General features: G+C 38.8%; 1 protein-coding gene across 2 annotated transcripts in view; it reads left to right on the top strand.

Moving 5' to 3' along the window:
- Nucleotides 1–23,356, top strand: part of ELMO1 (engulfment and cell motility 1) — a 292,489-nt gene that overhangs the window by 45,452 nt on the left and 223,681 nt on the right. For both annotated transcript variants that reach the window (XM_075212563.1, XM_075212564.1), the window contains exons 2-4: nt 11,253–11,392; nt 17,405–17,445; nt 21,277–21,352. In XM_075212563.1, the coding sequence (XP_075068664.1) occupies nt 11,315–11,392; nt 17,405–17,445; nt 21,277–21,352 (195 nt within the window). In that variant the 5' untranslated portion in view covers nt 11,253–11,314. The remainder of the gene's footprint in view (nt 1–11,252; nt 11,393–17,404; nt 17,446–21,276; nt 21,353–23,356) is intronic.

Raw genomic sequence — 23,356 nt, 5'->3', positions numbered from 1 at the left:
CTATTACCGTTAATACGGTAATATTGCGCGTAAATACCGTTCATACGGTAATTTACTCGCTGAATTTCAGCTCGCAGCTCGGGGAGCTGTGAGCTTAAATTCAGCGAGTAATTACCATATTAAGGGTAATAGTGTTAGAGTGCAAGTTTTTCTGAGGTCCGGACGAACAATTGAATACCCCCCTTAAAATCCTATATTTTACTTGTATACATTTAAAATAATTTTATCACTCATTTCCACAAAAGGTCGCAAAATAATAAAAACAAAAGGGTAGTGGTGTATTAAAGTAATTCCTCCGGGTGCTCTTTTCAAATAAGCATTGTCTAAGCGATTGTGTTGTGTTTCCAAAGCACAAAGTAACTTATTTTAGCAGATACAAAATTTAACAGTTCAATACATAATTATAATACAGTACAGCCGATATCAAAAGATACATACATACATACTGCGCCCACATGTGCTTGCTAAGCTGCGCTCCACTGGTACCAGCTTACAGTACTTCACTCCAGAATACTGTGGTCAGAGAAGACTGGGCTAATACCAGCTAGATCTGTATTATATACACTCAGTGTTACAGAGAGAAGAATGCAGATGACGTGGCTTGCTTCTATAGGTCCAGGCTTCAGGAGGGTCCAGTGTAAACAGGTCATAGGCTAGTTCAAACAAACCCCTCCAAGGGTGAGGGTCAACATTCCAGATGATTCTCCCGCCCAGAAACCAGTTTAAGCTAGTCTATTTACATATTACAGTCAGTATCACTTTAAACATTTATTTCCCTAACATCGCTAACTAGAGCATGTAATCTCATCGCCGAATGAACCGGACAACCTCTGATGAATAGGGGATTAAAATGATACTAAACATGACATGTTTCCTGTAACCTGAACCTTAAATAACACTAAAGTGTATGTATAATCATAATATATAAACTAATAATAAACTAAATACTATCTGCTCATAAATCACTGTAGAACGGAACCAATATGAATATGAAATATATAAATAACTAAATGTAGTAGTGCGAGTGTGTGCGTGCATATTTTACTGCGTGATCGCGCCATGCCATGTGTTACGTGGCATACTGATCGCAATCGCACGGCAAAACAATATTAACCGATATACTTTAGTTCATGCAATTATACAACTTCGACAGGTGATTAAATTAAGTATAGTTATTTAAAATGCAGATTCAACTGCAATAGCTTTGTCTATTGAATTTTACAAATAATAAACACTTTAATTTGTGTCTTAATTAATCTCCTGTTTATAAAGGTGATGAGGGAACTGTTCTTATATTTTACCTTCTATAATAGATCAAAATGGACCCATAATGTTGTTATTAATAGTAAAATTTCATGTAATAGTTGATACTATCTGGCAGCTTATCCCTATATAGAGGAGGTTAATGTCCATTAGCTTTCTTCACCGTTTGGTGAGTGTTGATAATATCTACCAGCTTCTCCTTATAAATCAAGGATTTTTATAGGTTAATTCTGTTTACCCATGAACAGTGTTCTTTATGATATGTAGTCACAAAGCATATTGATGAATTAATTTAGGCAGGATCTCCTATATGAGTAAGGAATGGGATAAAAATAATCATCCCAATCTACTACCAGGGGTATAGATAGCCTATTCGCTGATCGTAGCTGTAATAGTAAGCAGCATATGAGCTAGAGTACTGCTTATTAGATAAAAAGTGAATTGCTAACTACCTCTAGAATATCTATATAGTGGCCATGGGTTTTGTTGGTATAATAAGGGAGCTGGTGAATTGCTAGCTGCCTGATAGAAGCTAGCTTGGGGCCATGACCAGAGTAGCAGGTAAGAAATAGAGATGAACAAAGCTCGCCAAAGCGCGTTTTGCTTTGTTTGCTTTCTCAGGGCAAGAGAAAAAACGGGCAAAATTAACATTAGTGCGAATGTGTTTTAGGGAATTTAAACTGTAAGCCGCAATGGGGCAGGGACTGATGCGAGTGATAAATATTCTCTATACTGGACTGCGGATTTGGTTGCGCTATATAAATAAACAATGATTATAATGTCACCAGCCCAGTCTGTCATAGTCTGGTTCTGGTGACATTGGGTTTTGTAAGTATTGTAAGTTGTGTGCAGCTCAGAATAAGCATGTAAGTGCACTTTTTTGCTCAACAAATCTTATTCCTGCTCTTTTGATGCAAATGTGTTAAACTCTAAATGAGCCCCTTTCTGCTTTTATTAGGGCAATCGAATTGGCCTTTTCCTGCTTGTTTTATCTATGTACACATGTCTTCGTTCTGTGGCAGAAGTCTTACTGAAGCAATTAAAGCTGGCACGCACACAAAACAAACCATTACTATTTAAAGTTCAGTACAGCTAAAGACACTAAATTGCTTTGCAATGTTTTTTTCCTGTATGCCTTTTGTTAATTAGATGTAAAGAAACATTTTACAGAGAAAGAGAAACCACTTTTTTAATGATGCATGTATACTGCAGGTCTGAGTAAAATGGCATACAGTGTTTGTTGCCAAGTGATTTGTGTCATGATACTGTTCATAGCTGTCTCTGGGAAATGATATGTGACTATATGATAAGCTAGGCCCAGTGACAGCTATGCGGAGCAGTGGTCTCACCATGGAATGAACTCTGTGTACTGTTTGCAGTCTATTTTCATTGATAAACAATATATTCTACCTGTCTATTTTCCTTATCAATCTCCTGCAATAGATCCATGAAGCCTAGTTAGCAGAGATCCGGCGTTGCTGGAAAATGCAGCATACTTTCCTAAGCATTACATGAAGGCTGTACTTGAACGTTTTCTTGTCTGAGTCACTTTCTGAGCATTGCAGCAGTTGACTAATATCGGACATACAAAGGATGCTTTGTGCTGTGTTTTTACCAGTAGTTTTATGCGACTGTCAATATCCTGGTACAAAAAGATATTTCAAATTTGTTCCTGACGGAAAATGTATCATTATCTGCATTTTCTCTTTTAAAGCAGTATTTAACATTTTCTTTCCATTAATAAAGGTGGGATCTGCATACACTTAGTTTGCTTGCTGACCATTTATGCTCCTGTTCTTTACCAATTTGGTTTAGTACTAGTGATTTGAACATTCTGGGGGTCTACTTGCATTATTGCATTTACTACTACTTTTTTTTTTCTTGGAGGTTTGGGGGTGGGGATTCCTATAGCTCATATTAACATGTACACCTTTTAGCTAAGGGCAGGTGCAGGATTGATTCCATGTAGCTCTGATAGTGTTGCAAATGGGGATTATCAGTGCCTGTAACTCATCCCATCTTCAAGTATATGTTAGGTACTAAAAGTGTGAGAATTAATTATAGACTTAGTTTATTGCTCACTTAAGGTTTCCCTGTCCTTCACAATATACACCATAAACGGTTGGTTCAAATATAAAATTTAATTGCAAAACCTCTTACTATTTTTGGCAGTTAAAAAATAAAACCAGAAAATTTCCTTCTGACAATTCTTATGTCTTTGTTGATTTCATCCTTTTCAACAAATCATTTTTTTTAGTTAGATGTATTTTTGCAAATCTGAATTATTTCTTTGTTGGGCATCTTATTTTGTGTTATTTACTAAGCATGCAGTAAGTCTTTTATCTATACCTTAAATACTTTTGCTTTTATTGAAAGAAAATCCATAGCCTTTGCACCTAACAATCATTAGGATGTCAGCTGGATCAGGTTATCCTGCTTGATTCTGAATATAAGTCTAAAACCTACTTCTATATACGCAGTGTTTGTTTTTCTATCAGAATTAATAAAGATACAGAGATGCAGAGAGAGAGAATATATATATATATATATATATATATATATATATATATATATATATATATATATATGTGTGTGTGTGTACATATTATTAAGATTGAAGCTGTAGTTCAGACTAGTGACTCGCATAGCCTACATTTGGCAGACCTAAAGTGTATTTAGAAATATATATGTTATTACACAATGATACATTATTGTACCTCCAGTTTTGCTTTGTTAAATAGCAGCATCTGAGTCAAGATTTAATTTCTACAGTTGCATGTCAACAAGTATTTGGAATACAACAGAACTAGTGTACAGTGTGTTTTGAGGAAAAGTCTTGCATACTGCAACAATGAATCAGATACTATTGTTATTTGTTATCGAATATGACATAATCCTAACTTGTGTTTACATCTTCTCAAGATTGCAAACTCTCATGAGTAGGAATTTGTACCAGTTCTGTCATTTTAAAAGTAGTTTGCTCTAAAATTGTCAAAATATGAGTACAATGGTGGTGATAATGTAAAGGCCCATAAGCATTTCTTAAAATGTTATTTACATATTTTATTTGTCAGGGCAAGCAGAAATTAATCTATAATCATTACTACGTGTTTTAGCTATTGTTTCCGTTCACATTATGGGGCTGCTGAGTTGGGTATATGCACGTTTGCTTAACACAAACTGTGCAAATTTGTACAGTGGATGCCCACCAAAAAAAGCGTACACCTATGTTCGAGTGCATATTTGCACTTGGAGATGTGGGACACGGAATAGGCGTGCAATCGCAGACTGAAAAAATGAAGGGCATACAGACCCGCATAGAGATGCACATATGCCTATCGGTAGCCCTGTCAATTACAGGTACATGAGGGCTGGTGCGAATACATGCAGCTGCTGATGGTAATGATGTTAGCCAGCACTAACTAATCATTTCTGATTGCAACCTCACCTCTGAAGCTGAGGTTCTTTCTTCATTGATCATGGGTTATATTATATGATTTTGTTAGCATACTTTAAAATGTTTTGCTTCTTATTTGTACTGACGAAAACATATTATATCTGCTATATTATAGAGGTTTTGGGTGTTTTTTTTATTTAAATCAAAGCTAGTAATGAATGTTTGTTTTCTTGTGCTTATGGCTTGGTTGTGTGGATGAGTATATCTGGGTATAAGTATGTCTGGTGTAAACCTGAAACACATGCTACTGATGCCCCCACATATGTGTGTATATATATATTTTTTCTATGTGCACATCTGTCCAACAAGGCATCAGCATATATATATATATATATATATATATATATATATATATATATATATATATATATATATATATATATTGCTAGGCATTTTTAAGTTGTGAACCAATACGGAATTAGTCAGTACAATATGCATATTTGTGAGAGACTTAGCATAAGTAAATAATTAGGGCTTCATTTACTGTTGAGCATTTGTGATTAATAACATCCTGCGTAAAATTTGTCACTTTGCGCTTGTACTACTAGTACAGTAGAGTCGTACAAGTTGATGATGATGACTGTTGCATCTTTGCTCAGGACATATCTATATGTTCTATTTTAGATTGCATAAAGAATTTAAAAAAACATGAGTGCTTGGGTACGTATTTATAAGTGACTCTTTGAATAAGTGTCCCTTTGAATGATCGGTATGGTGAAAAAAGATAAAGTTTGTGCTCTGTGCACAGCACTGCCATGAAGTCAATATTTAGCATGTGCGTTATGGTGATGAAGCACATACATGGTGTACCCCTGAAGCATGGCACATGGTATTGCAAAAAAGTAAATACTCAGCATAGCAGACCTATACATGTATTATTATTATTACTATTTATTTTATTTATGATATGTAATTTCTAAGGCACCACAAAGGGTCCGCAGCTCCATACATGACATATACAGAAAACAGTGACCCATGATACAGAAAGAACAAAAATATAATATATACACACACACACACACACACACACTGGTAACATGGTAAGGCAAATCAAATTACTTCTGGGACAATGAGTGAAAGTGATGGTAGAAATTAGCGAGAAGCAGGCCGAAGCTTAAGAAAACAGGGCTAGGGAAGCAGGCCAAGAGCTACAGGAGGTGATGGAATAGTAGAAGGAGCACACAAGGAAAGAGGGCCCTGCTCCTGAGAGCTTACATCCTAAAGGAAAGGGGGAGACACAGATAGGGTTGTACTAACTGGGAGAGAGAGCCGGGAGAATGGAGTTAGGAGGAGGACTGTTGGGGGGAGATAGAATGGCGGGAGAGAAAAATGAGGCGGGCAGCAGCATTGAGTATAGACTTAAGAGGGTCAAGGTGAAAGTCAGGTAGGCCAGAGAAGGTTACGGTAGTCAAGGCGAGAGATTTTAAGTAAGTGAACAAGGGTTTTCGTAGCTTCCGTGGTGAGAAAGTGGCGTATTTTGGATATATTCCGAAGGTGGAAGTAGCAGGATTTTGAGAGGGACAGAATGTGAGGCTTGAAGGAGAGGGAGGAATCAAGCATGACCCCAAGACATTGGACTTGTAGGACAGTGATGAGGGTAGTGTTTTTAACAGAATTAGTGAGGGGGGAGGTGGGAGAGTCCTGGAAGGGGGGAAGACAATAAGTTCAGTCTTGGAGATATTGAGTTTAAGGAAGCGTTGAGCCATCCAAGATGAGATGGCCGAGAGACGCAGGAGACACAAGACAGAAGTGAAGGGGAGAGGTCAGGGGATGACAGATAAATTTGGGTATCGTCAGCATAGAGGTGGTACTGGAGGCCAAGGGAGCAGATGAGAACACCAAGAGAGGAGGTGTAGAGGGAGAAAAGCAGGGTGCCAAGAACGGAACCTTGAGAAACGTCAGCAGGTAAGGGAAGAGGGGGGATGTAGAGTCATGTATAGAGACTGAGAAGTAGCGGTTGGGGATGGAAGAGGAAAACCAGGAGAGGACAGTGTTACAGAGGCCTATAGATTTCAGAGTTTGCAAAAGGAGTGTGTGGTCAACGGTATCGAAGGCATCAGAGAGGTCAATAAAAAGGGACTGCTGGGAGATGTCATGACGGATAGAGTCAATCTTAGAGGTGAAGTGGGTAGCAAAGTCGACAACAGAGAGCGTGGGGTGGAGTGGGAGAGGAGGGGTTGAAGGATTGGAAAGGATTGAGAGCTTTTAAAGAAGGATTGTTTAGAGAGCGATCGGGTCGAACTGTAAGAGGCAAGTATGAACTTGAAGGAAGTCAGCATGAGTGCTTGACTTTCTACAGAGCTGTTCAGCACTGTGGGAGCATTTTTGAAGATAGCGGGTAAATTTTGAGTGCCATGGTTGCGGCAGGGTACGACGAAGCTTTATGGCGACAGCTGGGGCGACAGTCAAGTGCAGTTGTAAGAGTGCGATTGTAAAAGGAGACAGCCTTATCGGGGCATGAAAGAGTGGTGATGGGGGAGAGTAGCGAGCTCAGGGAGGAGAAGAAATTGGTAGGATCAACTGTGTCAAGATTATGCCTGGTGAGTGTAAACTTGGGGGTTGGGGACGGTGAGAGGGGTGTAGATTCTAAAAGAGAGGAGATGGTGGTCATAGAGAGGAAAAGGTGAATTAATGAGGTCAGGGGACAGTACTGAGGTGTGTAAAAATAAATAAATATATATATATATATATCTCAAGGGAGTAAGGGAGTGGTCACTGCGGTGGGAGGGAGAGGAGGTCCATTGAGATAGACCAAAGGAGGAGTAGAGAAGCTTAGAGGCAGCAGGGTCTGAGGGATTGTCTATATGGATATTAAAGTCCCCCCAAGATGAGGGAGGGAAGGTCAGAGGAAAGAAAGTGAGGAGCCAGGTGGGAAAATGATGAAAGATTTGAGAGACAGGACCAGGAGGACGGTACATAACAGCAACATGGAGGTGAAATAGGCGGATAGAGAGTACCTCAAAGGAGGAAAAAGAGAGGGAGGGTTCAGGGGGAAGAACGGCAGGAGGGGAGAAGTATGCCAACGCACCACCTTGCCGGTCCCCAGGTCTGGGTGTGTGGGAGAAGGACAAGCCCCTGAAAGAGAGAGCAGCAGGAGACGTAGTGTCCTCAGGGGATAGCCAGGTTTCAGTGATGGTAAGCAGGTTGAAGGATCTAGAGATAAAGAGATCATGGATAGAGGTGAATTTGTTACAGAGACTGACCTGGCATTCTAGAGACCACAGGATAGAGGAAAAGAGGGAAGAGATGTGGATGAGATTGTTGGGGTTGCTCGATTACAAGGGTAAGTAAGATATGGAGCGAGGAACATGACAGGGAGAGAGGGTTGGAATTGGACGAGAAGCAGAAATAAGAGGGAACTTGTCAGCAGACAGGAGGCAAGAGGTGGGGGAGGAGTGAATATGGGGCAGACAAGGGGGTTGATGAGTGGGAGAGGCAAAAGGTAGGAGTGACATGGGAGAATAGATTTCCTGGGGGGAAAGAGAGGGAGGTGGTAGGTAGGAGCACACTGACGCTGAGAGAAGAGCAGCGAAGGGAATAAGAGGGAAAGTGTGTAAGTGAGGAAAAGGAGGAGAGAGGAAAATATGGTGGAGGGGGCAGCGAGTCAGATCCAGGGGCACAGAAGAGGAGTGAAATAGGGAGGGGGATGGGGAGGTAGAGGGGGGAGTGAAGAGGAGGAAGAATATTGAAAAGTTGGACATGGGAAACGGGGATAGAGGGAGAGGACAGAAGTGAGAGAGGAGCAAATCATTATAAAGGTAGAGAAGTTGTGAAATAGACAGTTGAAAGTAATACGGAAATTAAGGATGGTAAGGACTTTCGAGTGAAGCGAGGAAATGGTGAGATCAGGAATGGTGATTAAAGTGAGAGGGTGCAGCGGTAAAAGGAGAGAAAAGAGGAAGAAAAGATGTAAAGTATGAGCCAGGGAATAGGAAGCCGTAAGGGCAGCAGAGAAACCAGATGGGTGTGTTTAGAGAAACAGATTAGACAGTGACGTTAGGCATGATTGGTAGGCAATTGTATAACAAAAGGCATAATACAAGGTGTACTGAGCTGGTTATGTAAGTCCACAGGACAAGAGGGAGTCAGATGATCATCATCATCACCATTTACATAGCGCCACTGATTCCGCAGCGCTGTACAGAGAACTCACTTACATCAGTCCCTGCCCCATTGGGGCTTACAGTCTAAATTGCCTAACTCGCAAAGACTAGGGTCAATTTGTTAGCAGCCAATTAACCTACCAGTATGTTTTTGGAGTGTGGGAGGAAACCAGAGCACCCGGAGGAAACCCACGCAAACATGGGGAGTACATACAAATTCCTCACAGATAAGGCCATGGTCGGGAATTCAACGCATGTCCTATTACAACTGCAACAGTCAAAAATAAGTCATACTTGCCTACTCCCGGAAACTTGTTTGTGCGTGACCAGGAGGCAGGGCACGGGCCAAGCGCATCATTTTGGCCCCACGACAGAAATTATGGTTTTTCGCGGGGGCAGGGGCAAAATGGTGCGATTCACAGAGAATCGCGTCAAATGATGCGATTCTCTGTGAATCGTGTCATTTTAACAAAGGAATTCTGTGATGCGGGAGAAATGCCAACTCTTGCAGCAGCCCGGGAGACTGTCCTGAATTTCGGGAGTCTCCAGGACATTCCGGGAGAGTTGGCAAGTATGAAATAAGTGTAAGAAACGGATCAGCAGGGAGTGACAATGCAGGTGTTGGAGGATATCAGAGCTCTCGGCTGATTGTGGAATATTGTCCTCGTGTAGTAGTGTTTGCTGGTAAAGGTTCCCCTCCAGAGCCAGACAGTATAAAGGGCAGATTCTTGTCGCATGAATGCTGATTTGCTGTGTGCATACTGTATACATAGTTTAGGTGTATCATTGCTAGAGTGCTATGAACTCTGTTTTTACTTCGCCTGTTTATGTGCAAGAAAATAAAATTCAATGTGGTCACTCAAAGCACTCATTTCCCACTAACCTAACATGACCTTTTCCTCACACGTCCCCTGCTCTCTGATAGCAGAAGCCTTTTCAATACGTTGATTATATGTTGCACTGGGTTTCAGCATGCTCATTTTTGCTTTCCTGTCATTGGCTCCTATAAGGGAAGGCTTTTATTAGCAGTGTGGAGCAGGGAATATAGGGCACACCAGGGCAAATGTGTGTTTGTGTTGTTGTTTTTTTTTTTCTTTAACCATTTTGCTACATGCAGCACAGAAGAAGTTATCTTCTCTATTGTTGGAAATAAACTTTTGTGTCACAAAATATGCATAAGGTAATTCAAGTGCCATCCTTCATAGAAAACATCTTAGATCTATTTTTGTCCACAATACGTAGCACATGTGAAAAGAATCAAATAGTTGAAGGAAAAATGTGCGTTGAGAGTTTGGCATGAAGAAAAGTACATTTCCCTCTGTGTGCTGTTTTTTTTGTGTTTGTAATAAATCTAAGTATTTACACATAAAATATAAAATCTATCCACACAAATCAATAGCATAAAGAGACGTCACATTCTCAGAAAGTAGTGGGAGGAAAATGACTTCCACAGAGCACATTCAGTGCATATAGATATTTTTATTTTAATAGTGATGTCTACACAGATTCCATATTCTATAGGTTTCCTCTTGATCCTAACTAGAATGACCATGAGGGTCCCATGTGCACAGTTTGAGGTATTATTATTATTATTATTATTATTATTATTATTATTATTATTACCCTTCTTTCCTGGTTGTTTTTGACACATGAACAAACACATGAATCTGTATGTCAATTCCAGTTTATTATATGGCTGCAAAGTATTGTCCATGGCTTTGGTTGGGGTGGGATGTTTGTGGATCCCTCAGATAATTGAGTCTGCAAGAACATCCCCTATAACGTTGGAATCTACCTTTTTATTTTGTCCTATGTCTCTCCCGCAAAAATCATTCTTAATCAACTTCTCTGTTCTGTGTAAAAAACAAAAAAAAATAAATAAAATGAATGGATGACTTTGTAGGGTAGGCCAATAGGTGTGAGTTACAGCACTAGGTGAATTTCTAATACATTTTTAACCCTTTTCATCCTTTCTGGACAAATACAGCATTCTTTTCGAAGCCTATAGGAATACACATCCCTTTACTTTTTACGTTTTTTTTTTTTTTTTATATTACTTGAACTATGTAGGAAAAATGACCAGTTAGAGGAAAAAAATAAACTTTACTATAGTTCATATTTTTTATTGTTTGATTTCTTTATTTTCGAAGTTTTAAATCTACAGGGATGCCAAATAATTAATTTTGTTATAGCTTGGCTCTGTTTACATATACATGTACACTCGGTGGCCACTTTATTAAGTACACCTGTCTAGCACTGGGTATGACCCTTTTTGCCCCCAGAACAGGTTTTGCTGAGCCATAGCAGAATAATAAAATAAAGAAAGAGCAGTGCTACACTTTTTACTTGTAGAATTAAAAATAAGCTGCTGTCTGTGTACAACTTGTTCTAACTCCCCCTCCATCTCTTATGCTTTTCTTCCTAACCAGGTGTGGATCATCTCAAGTGTGTTCTCTGAATAGTGTGCAGCTGCTCCGTACAAACCAAAACAATGCCACCTCCTTCAGATATAGTGAAGGTGGCTATTCAGTGGCCTGGAGCTTTCCCAAAATTAATGGAAATAGATCAGGTATGTATCTGCCTTATATTAACACTATATGAATTAATAACAAACCACACTGAAAATATATGCCATTTCTTTTTTAAAATGAAAAAATATGTATCACTGACCCTTTATGTTTCAATCATAGTAGCTACTAAGTACTTTCTGGATTTAGCAGAATACTATTTAAGTTTAGGTTAAAGGCTTAAACAATGGCAAGAATTACACTTTCACCATATGGTAAAATATAATAATTTTTCAAAAAGGTAACAGCGTCGGGGACGATTGGATATAAAGAGGCCCTGGAAATTTGTTTAAAGTGATCTTCTATAGGCACGGCCAAAACTGTAGGCGGAGTCAACACAAAGTAGGCAGGGTTAGCATAGCCCTAGACACAACAGAGCTAAGCCTGGCCAATAACTGAGATGGTGCTGACAGAACAGGTATCGCGTTGGTACAAGTTCCACCACAATATCTGCTAAAGAGACTTCTCCATTTATAGACCATCTTTCCACTGGCAGGGGTTACCGCGATTATGCTGCTATTACTGGCAGTAACCACTATCAGTGGAAAGATTGCCTTTGCATGGAGAACCCTTTGAAGTGATAAAAACTCTGTTGATTTATTAAAGGACATTTCATCCTTCAATAAATCAGCACTCCCGAGTATGCAAAACCTTCATTGAGGAATCTGACTTGCAGTGTCTCAAAACCCCATTAGCACATTCACTAATGTGGGGACTTGAGCATGATGAATAAGACTCATAATGTAACAAAAGTTTATTCACTCAGCACATAAAAGCAGGAATTCAGGTGCTTACCTACCATCATTGGGTTCAATTTTGGAGTAGGACACGGTGGTGATTCTCTTTGGTTCTGTCTGTCGCAGAAAAGGAGGGAGGAAAGGCGAGATGAGGGGAAAAATGGCAGACAAAAAAGGAGACGATGTGGCGCTAGAGGGTTGTGGGGGCAGATAAGATAAAAAGGAAGGAGACATATAAGACGCGGGGACAATAGGAGACATACAATGGGAGAGAAAGATAGGGACAGGCACCCATAATGTGGAGACAGACACAAACAATTTGGGGTGTAAGCAGACAGAAACACACGTGGGGAGACATTGATATACATACAAAACTGTACACAGAGAAACCAACACACAAAGGTGGTGAAAGAAAGGGTAAGACACCCACAATAAGGAGACAGAGGTGAATGCATACAAAGTGGTGATGCTGGTGGGGTTGGGAGTGGGGGGGGGGGGGGGCAAAGTTATAATTGCCAAGTGTTTAAAATTTTAAGAATATTAATGTTTAGTGGATGATAACGGTTTAAGAAAGTATGCAGATTGGGGGCACGTTGCTTTAACAGACATACAGACAAATTGACAGAGGTACACACAGAAATGGGGGAGCAGGTACACAATGGGGGGCAGAGATTGGGGGTAACAGACACACAGAATGGGGGGGCAGATTGTTACAGACATAAACAGGGTGAGACTAACATGGAGGAGAAAACGGAGTCTGGGTTAAGCAGGGAAGGAGAGGGTAAGTCGGGGCAGGTGTGCAGGCTTATTTGGAACAGGAGCAGGCCGCTGAACTTCTTCAGAGGAGGCCACTCCTTTATTTATTCAGAGGAAGCAAGTGGAAGAAGGAGAGGAACGGAAGTGAGGAACACGCATGCGTACAGAGGCTGCTGTGTCTTTGTAAATGGCTGCGCTAACTCTAAATCTGGATAGCCCAACCTGTCCAGGTACTGTCCCAAATAATTGAGCATGGGACCGCTCCGGCACCCAAGTGGCCCCTTGATGTCATGGGGTGGCCATCAGCCTACCAGGAAAACTCCTGGTAAGGTCTGTGGCCAGTCTGTCCCTGAACAGCTCCCTAAATATAGGAAAGATAAATAAATAGACCAATGGATTAGAGAAAATATGATTTATTATTGCCAATTAAAAAGAAGGTGAATTGCAGCACCAGTGATAGGATTCATGTTTGGATTTATCATTGTGGAGTCGTATATTTGTAGCCACTTGTTATTTCTACACACACATTAACTAAATTATTGGGCACAACAAGATTTTGCCGTAATGTGGGTTGCTCTCTGCGCTCGGCCAACGACCGCCGCCTCTCCTCCACTCTTATCACCTCTTCCCACTCCAGAATCCAAGACTTTTCCCATGCAGCCCCCTTCTCTGGAACGACCTCCCTCATTCCATACATCTCTCCTACTCTGTGCTCCTTCAAACGTGCACTCAAAACTCACCTCTTCCTCAAAGCCTACCAACCATCTACTTAACCCCCATCTCCTCCCTTTGCTCATCCTCCCTTCTCTCCTCTTGCCTCAACTGGCTCCTCTTGTGCCTGGTCTGTTTACCCTCCCTTAGGATGTAAGCTCGTATGAGCAGGGCCCCCTCCCCTCCTGTCTCCATACCTGTTCTTCCGCTCCGTCTTTACTGCATATGACTGGCCGGAGTTTCTGAAGTATTGGTACTTTTTGTTCATTGTTCTGTATGGTTTCACCCTGTATAGTCTACTGTTAGTACTGTGTGCGGCGCTGCGGATACCTTGTGGCGCCTAACAAATAAATGATGATAATAATAATACTTATGTCTGTTTGTGCATCCATAAATTGCGCAAATTTACACTTTGCATGTCCACAAAGTAAGCATATGCCCCAATGTCGACTTGCAGCTCTTTATGACTGAAGAGGCAGAACGGGGGAGGGAAGGGGTGTGCAAAACTACAGCAAGGTTGTGTTCATTTCAAGGCGGCACATATAGACCCGCAGAAGAATACATTTATGCCCATTAAAAGGCATGTGCAAATACACGCTGGTGATGATGACTTGGCGCAATCCAGGCGCGTATGCTGCCAATGCAGATCCGGACGAATCTCAAGATATGTACATGGTTTTTCATGCACTTTGTTTTTTAACGTTTCTTCTTGGCCTGAATTTTTCTGTGGATGATCTAGTACAGACAACGAGGAAAAAGTCCACATGTGGAAATTCTTTTCTGATGTTACAAATCAAAGGTAGTCTTAACTGATTGGTTTTATTACAATAACCAATCTCTTTGCAAAAAAACAGGGCTTCTGTTCAGGCCAATACATTCAAGTAATGTACTATGAATTAACGCGTTTATTAAAATAAAAGAATAAAACATAGGATCATATCACAAACAACACTATCTAAAAGGTTAACACTTTATAGTGCAAATATTAGAATTTCTATGATAGTCTTTCCATATATTTTACAGAAGACTAAGTATTAAAGGGAATTTAATCACATTCATCATACTTCTATTCTAAAAAGCAGTTTATTAGGAATATGATATATTGTTCTTCAATTCAAATGTAGTTTGTACTTGATATAATACAAAAAAGGACTGCAAAGACTTTACAGTAATTGGAAGCACAAACCTATCTGGCTAAGAAATGGGGGAATGTATATAGTGCTTTAAAAATAGTCTTGGGGTATAAGTGACAGGGATTGATATAATGTTCTGGATTGAAGTCTCACAATTAATGTACCAGTAAAAAAGAACAATTGAGGGATTTGTGTTTTAAAAAGATTGTCATTTAAAATGTCACTGTACCCTTTTTCAGTATGAATACATATTTCTAATGCATTAGGGAGCTCTACAGCCAATTGGCACAATGCAATGAACTGCAAAAGTAATGTTTTTATTCTATTTATGTAATATGAATGCTTTCACACAGTTATGCCAGGCTGTTCATGTAACGCTGGCAGCAGGAGTGCTAATTATTTCTCTGGCTGATACACAGATCAGTGCATTCCACATTCATAATAATCTCCTTGCATTTGTTCATGGGAATAGCATAAAAAGAAGGTTTTGTTTCTGCACACATGGTGTTTAAATGGGTGGACATAGGGCAAACTTGTAAGCGTGCTTTACTTTGTGCCAAGGTTTAACAACATAATAAAGGCCATTCTTTTAATGCACCAGTGCATTTTATATTTTGTTTAAACGTTTTATTTCCAAACAAGAGTAAAATACAAATATAAAAATATAGAAGATCCAAAACAAACCATTTAGACATTAATTGAGGGAAGATGCATAGAGTGGGGTTCAGATTAGAAAATAAGACAGGTCCAAGGATAAGTGTGGTAAAACTCTATTGACGGGGTGGGATCTTATGAACTAAAGATAAAGGTTCTCATGGGGAACCAAAATAACCATAACTGGGCATATTTGCTTATTTGATTATTTAGGAATGCTGTAATTTCTTTTCCATGTCTGCCACATACCGTATTTTACTGTGGAGAAGAGATATGGGTAGGGCATGTAGCTTGATGTTTTTAACCTCCTGCTATTTAGTCTGGACATCCACCCAAGTCCCTTTTGAATAAAGTCATAGGATTACAGTCAAATTAGTATGAAATGTTTGTCATCATAATCCTGTGCCTTTTTATTGTTAGTGAGGTAGTCAATGAATGGTGGATCCCAGGAAAGGACCATGTTGGGGTGGGGGGGGGGGGCGGGGTTTGGCTAACAAGCATGGATTGTTCAAATGGTGATGCTCAAATGAGCAGATCATGGGGAAAAAATAGGAAACATTTAGTTTAAATTTGGTGGCACACTGGTTAGCATTGCTGTCTCACACAACGGGGGTCAAGAGTTTATTTATTTTTTCCCTGGTAAGTTAATTGGTAGGTTAGTGTGAGTGTGGTAGATTGTAAATGGGCAGGGACTGATGTGAATGTTTGTTTATATATTATCTGCGCAGAGCTGTATAATATGGTGGTGCTATGTAAATAAATAATAATAAATTGGGGGAAATTAACCAGTACTTTGACATTGCTTAGCACTTTTACACTCTCCTTCCTGAGGAACTGAGCACAAAAGGTGAATGTTGGATGCAAAACAATCTGTGTAACAGGCAATGTTATGCACATTGGGCTGTGAAACTAAGTTTGTGATGTGCACAAAGGAACCAAACAAATTCAACCCTCAGTCACAAATGATCCTTAATTTTGTTAAATCCACTAATTAAAGTGTTCCCGGGAAATAAACTGCAGATTTGGTGCTGACACAAAAGAACAGATTCCTAACTGTACTCAGCATTACATTTCTGTTGTGCTAGGAAACTGCTATCCAAAGAGCATAGATTTAGACAATTTACCTTTTTGGTTTTGTGTCCTGCTTCTTTGTGATGTCACGTCTTAAATTACACGCTGTGTAAATGGAGCCTCCTGGGCTTATAAGAATAGTCTCTGACTGCATTAACACCTGTCCCTTATTTGCTATATAAATGACTTGTTATCAAATTCATTTTAATGGTATTGCTGCTGTGTCCCAGATGTCCAGCTTCTTTTTGTCAGAATACATGGACAAAGGTTCTTTTGGTTTTTTTTGTTGTTTAGTTTTAAATATTCTGCAACATGTTGTATGATGAATACAGTTGAAGGGAAAACATCCCAGTTTTTAAACTTTTAGATTGCTTATTGCTTGAAAGGGGATGGTTTTCTTCTTTTGAGCGCAGTACTGCTGCTATTGAGTGCATTTCTGTTGTTGCTATTATTTTGTAAAATGTTATTAATCAACAAAACCTTCACATTGGCAATAAGCAAAGGTACACATGCATAGTAATTCATTTAGATATAAAATAACCAACATGGAAAACCCACAATACTTTCCATATAAATACTGTTTTGGTGGTTGAAGAATAATTATAGAGTAGGCGAGTTATTTGAATAGCATTCTACAAGGCAGAGATGATGACTTTCTTACAGTGTTGGTGAATGGGTCATCTTTAGCCTATTGGCTCTTACATTATAATCCAAGAAGTGTGGGATCATATAATCGTATAAGTGGAAGTCGAGGGCTGAAATCAGTGCAGTTATTAGAAAAGTCCGGGAGATTTACAAGCTTAAAATATTATCACTGTAAGATGATGGAATCGATAGAAAAGCATATTTACATTTATCCCCTTTTGTTCAATTTTGTATTATTTTTAATAAAAAAAACAACTTTTGTTTTGTTGTTAAAAGTACTTTTCACAATTTCTGTTTCCCTTTCCAGAAAAAGCCGCTATCTGCAATAATAAAAGAAGTCGGTGATGGGTAAGTATTTAGAAAATTGGATCTATATTGCAATAAAGGCTATTTAAATGTACTAAAAGTACAAAATCTCGATAAGTATCGATGTTTAGCCAAGACAATTGATCTATATTGAATGTAGAACAAATTTAAGAACCTAAGACTTGCTCTTATGTAAACAAAACTGAAATAATGTTTTCCAATCACCCCTGTTGTGTATATGGAATTGTATCCGTAAGCTATATCACAGTGTACTGGCCCACTTCGACCACTGAACAGAACTGTATTATTTAAATATATCTTTGTTACATTTTATCCACACAGAAGGTTATGCTTTGTCTCTGTTTTTATTGTTGGGGATACAGCTGTATTTTATTGTTTCTTCGCTTCTGCTTCCTTAATGGCTCTTTTCACTATGCCGCAATGTGTTCTTTAATGAATAGAGCAAGTTGTATAATAAAGTGAGACCTAGGGGGAAGGCCCATCAATGGGTGATTTTGTTCAGAAGTTAAAATTGCCCAATGTCATCATATATAAATTAATTCTTCAAACTCCAAACTGCCGCTTCTCCCATCAATTTGAATAATCACTGCATTTCTGTAGGCAAAGAAAGTCCTTTGAAATACATGGTCTTTTGTTGTGCATGGGAAAAGCCTAGCCAATCACAAGCAATGTTTCTATCTTGGCTGCTTTTGATTGGCTAAGCAGTTTCTGGCCTCCAACTCCATTGAAAACAATGGCATTAGTGACAAAGCAATAAAATAGTATTGTGGAGCTGTTCCAGCGTGCTTAGATTGACAGGGCATGCTGGTGCTTGTATTTATTTAAGCATTTTTACTATTCATTTCTAGCGGCAATACATATTGGTCAAATGCATTGTACATTGAAATGAATTGGAAATCTGATTCTCACTGGTTTTCAGTGTCTGAAACCAGTGGGATTCTTTTTGGAGCTTTCCATGACTGTTTTACAAATAGCCCTTTACTAGATTCCCTCTGCCCTACATTTCACAATGCAGAGGTTTTTAAATGAAATCTTAAAAATGCTTTTTGGAGGTTTGAGAAGGTGAAGATCTAAATGGCAGTTTTCCTTTAGTGTCTTAGGGAATTGCAGATCGCCATGTAGGACATTAAAAATTAGGAGATTTGATCAAAATTGACCTAGATCTACTCCTTAGTTCTTGGAGACACAGTGAACTTGCACATACAGCGATTTCAAATCAAATGGCAGAGTCAAGTGTGCATACGTCAGCATGCTCTATTCAGTTCTGCTGAATTAGAAGAGATGGATTGAGTACTCGTGCTGTGAGCCGCAGTGGTTGTTTGCAGTTAACAGCAAGGTCCATATTTACAACCTAGGGGTATGTGGAAGAGGACATAAGAACACATTTTAAAGATTTTTAAAAAGAAGTATTAACAAAATGAAACACCATTAGATAGCTTTCCAGTCTCATGTAAATAATTGCAATAAATGCATACACGATATGTGCTTGATTACTGTGCACAAAGTGTTAACCTCCCCATCCTCCTCAAACATCTTCTGGGGAATTAAAGTAACACAATAAGTTTTGTGATGAAAAGCACATAACAAAGGAGAGAAGTTAGGTCACTCTCATAATCTGAAACTTTCCCAAAAAGAACATCTCATAGGCACAGTTCTTGCATTAACTTTTCAAGCACTTTAATGAACTCTCTCCAAAGACCCTGTAAACACAATGAAGCTTTGTATCTTACCCATGTAAAATGTTTCCTTAATTCTTGTACCAGCAATTTATCCATGACATGCAAACATAACCTGCAAAAACGTCATGTGAATAAGGCCACAGTGTGAATGTGCAGACTTAGATTTTGGCGAGCCTCCCATGTTTAATCAAACTAGTGTGTTACATGAAAGAGGATCAGGAATTTGTGTTAGTTACATATTACACCCATACGTTCTTTGTATATACTCTATTACCAATGAATGCAAAAAACAGAGAGGAAAAACATATAAACCAACCTAAAACATACAATTTGTTCATAGTTAGAAACAAACTTTTCTTCTGCACTTAACAAGATACAACAGTATTTTAGAAGGATGGTTGTAAATTAATTGGGTGTACTTTTAATTGACAGCCTCCATGAAGCCCTGTAACTTCCAGCAATCAGGCTGGGAGAGCAGTATTTCACTGTAGATTTCCATAGAGTGCTGCAGCTATAGTCCGTTCAGCAACAGCTAATGCTATGGTTCCCCAGTGTCAGCTGGTTCCTTCTAGCCCTGAAGCAAGGAGGCTGTCATTTAAAGTATCAGTGTGGATATGATAGGGAAGAGAAGCTATCATAGGTGAGTGATTAAACTGTAGTATTAGAGAGGGTCTTGGTTAAAAAAATTTTTTTTTTTTTTATAATGGCTGGATTTCTGATAGAGCAATTGTGATGTATGTTGATGTTATCTGGGATAGCATACTGTAGTCTAAATGATTAGTATCTTGAAAGTTACCACTGAGTTCTGTGGAATAAGTAATAATTTGAAGTGAGATGGCAAACACACTGTATGTGTTTTCTGTTAATGCTGACCACAAATGAGATTACTTGATAACTATAAAATTGGTGTTTCATAAGCTAGTTTGGGAAAAGTTATTAATTTGTATAATTAATTTATTTATATCGATTTATACCTATAATTTTATTCAGTAAAAAAAGCTGTTATTTCAGTGACTTGGTAATAATTATACAGTATTATTGCGTGAAATATAGAATGACCTACAGTTTTTGTAATGTCTGTTACTACCACAATAAAGTAATCTTTTACTGAGGGACACAAAATATTTTGGAATCAGTTGCTTCCATATAGGTATTACTACTTAAACGGTAAACATCTCATCAAAATTAGTGTATTCTTATAAAATGCTGGACATGTCCGTTTGCAAAATATTTTACTGCTCCATTTCTAGAGTAAGAGATCTCAGTGACTTTGAGAGAAGGGTGACTGAGGCATATTTGACAGGTACTACAGTGTCTGCTCACTTTGCTGACCTTTTATGAGAAACCGTGGCTATGGTGATGTAGCCATGGAAGACGGAGGGTAATACAACTTTAAGTAAAGGGAGCTTTAAAGATTATTGAGCTGTGCTTAAAGACAGTGTTTTCCACCACCATTATGAGAACATCAACAAATTGTTTTCCTTATAAAATAATGAAGATGAATCCCTCTTGGTGGGCATCAGACGGCTTGTCCTGGTCTGACTTTGTTATAAACCAGAGAATAAGACTCAACGGTAGTAGCTGGCTTCTGCTGATGTGCCTGCCTCTCTGGGAGGTCAGGCAGCACAATCCAGCAGGAGGAGAGTGTGCAGTGCATTCTGTACCCTGTGCTCACCCTCCTTCCTCTGCAGGCTTGACTATTTATTTAATTAAGTGTTTTTAGACGTGCAGGGTCAGGTGAGAGTGGCATGTGGGGGGGGGGGGGAGTTGTGTGAAGGGCACGTGGTGAGGTCTTAGTGGAATATGGAGGAGTTTTGGAGTACATATGGGATCTGAGGGCCTGTGGGGGCTTTTTGTGGCAAGTGGCATGTGGGTGCAATTTGGGATGAGTGATATGGAGGTGCCAAGGATTTGGAGCATTTTTTTACTCTTGAAATTAAAGGTAATGTACAGCCCTATTGGGAGGGTCTAAGGCCAAACATGGGGATCTGTGAAGTATAACTGCCTTAGCAGATTTCCAGATACTTGCAGCGTACAATGGACTTTTATGTCTGTGTTTCCTGTATTTTGGTAGTTATGTGTAGTTGCAATTTTACTTACTGCTAATCTGGTTGTAATTGCCACTGTGTACATTAGTGTCTGTATCAATAAAAATAGTGCGTTGATATTGTAGATGGTCCATTATTCAGAATTATGAAGACTTGGCACTTCAATATGCCGAAGGCTCTGGGTTCTATATCACAGAAAAAGTAAGTACATACAAAAGCCTTACATTTAATGTTGAGTTGCTTGTTTTGTTTTTTTTGTTATCTAACAATCTGTTTAAAAAAACAAATTAGTTATTTCAGATACACCTACACATTTTGTTAGCTGGAAGTCTGCTAACTAAAACCTGCAAGTTTGATGTGAGCATTTAAAAGTAGATTTTCTAAATTTTGTGCATTGAACTGTTGTCTATGAGAATGCTGCCAGTCACTTCACTTGGAACCAGTGCCTCATAAAATATTGGTCATTTTCAAGTGAGAGGACAGGCTATATTTATGTGAATATTGATTGAATCAGCAAAATGTCTACCTTTGTTGTGTAGGTGAAGTATGTGCTCTATAATTTTATAGTTTTGTGACATATTACTTGATTTGTGATTTATTACTTAATATTTACTTAGGATTAAGAGTGATCTATTTTGTGTTGATATCTTTATTTCTCTAAATATTTTGAAATGTATTCCTAGTGAAATCACTGTTACACTTTGTCACGTTTGCTTGTGCTGTTATATGGTATGTACTATAGTTGTGTTATGATCTGGCTGATGATGTAAGGCTTACCCTTCATAGCTTACACTGAATGAATTAACATTATCATTTTTTTATTTTTTTTTTGTGTATTGTGCGACATGTTTGGAGAGACACAGTAGAAGTGCATACGCTAGGCAATAAAGATGTCCCGTCTGTATATGATAACTCTGAATTATATGTGAATCTCAAGTCCTATTGTGGAGATGAAAATGAGATGCAGCTCTCCTTCTTTAAATAATATTGTCCCCCAGTAATCTGTCTTTGAATGTGGATGTATAAGTAGGCACATTCATGCACCTCACCCGCAATTCTCCTATAAGAACATGCAAACTTTTGGACCTCCTGCAGATGCCTTCATCTTAACCTGCGCATCCCTGTAGAACTAGGTGCATTTGCGCAAAAATGGATTTGTCACACAAAACAGTTTGTGGGCATCTCTGTGCTATAGTGTAGTGTCTGTGTCTATTGATGGATGAAGCCAGTCATTACCAGACAGGAAGTTCCTTTTGCATGATAACCTGTGAGGACTCGTTCACGCATATGCCCTGAGATAATGGGTAAAATGCATAAAAACAAACAAATGTTTTATACAGGTGTAAGTGGTGTGCTTCTAACAAGGTTTTCATTCCCTTTGCAGGTGTTGCACTTCACCAATTTAATCTATTGTGCTTATAGAGCACATTAATGTTAGAAATAGGTCATGCCACATTCTAAATTTTTTTTTAATTTTTTTTTTTTTACTTTTATATCTTAATGATGGGAATAAGCCTAAAGGAACCATTTATTCAATATTTAATGTTTTGTCAGGCATTGGCGCTAAAAAATCATTAGTAGTCAATATGTATATGAACCCTGTAGCTATTCCCAAACATGCAAATTTTATACAATTATATAATCCCCTCCTTTCATTTGATTCCTGTAATCACAATTTACCAATATTACAATATGTTCATACTGTTTATTATTTTGACTTATTATTTAGTTATTGCAAATTAAAAAAAAAATTGTATTGAAAACAGACTAAACTAATTCTTATTACCTAACAATAATTTGGGTCATAGGCAGCATAAGGTCTTCTAACTACAGAAGTACTGCAGCCACTGCACTAAAATGAGATGTTACATATGATAGAATAACATACCAACAGGGTTGGATTTACATAATTGTAACCTGTACGGATATGGCACTGGCCTCTCCACTAGCCTAACTCGCCTTGTAAAACCACTACCTTATACAATTAATTCCCACCTCACTGAAACTTACATCAGTTGTTGTTTGTCAGTCTGTTCCACGATGAAAGATAATGCGTTTAAGGTGCATGCTGTGCAGGGAAAACTTCACTCCACTGAAACGACTAACAACCGCCTCTCGGCTAAATCCAGGGGTCACTTCTCCCTGCTCATTCTCTTGGACCTCTCTGCGGCCTTCAACACCGTGGACTGCCCCATCTTGTTGCAG

The sequence above is a fragment of the Mixophyes fleayi genome, chromosome 5 (assembly GCF_038048845.1).
Source record: "Mixophyes fleayi isolate aMixFle1 chromosome 5, aMixFle1.hap1, whole genome shotgun sequence".
Classification (NCBI taxonomy): Eukaryota; Metazoa; Chordata; class Amphibia; order Anura; family Limnodynastidae; genus Mixophyes; species Mixophyes fleayi.
This window is presented reverse-complemented; position numbering and strand designations above follow the sequence as displayed.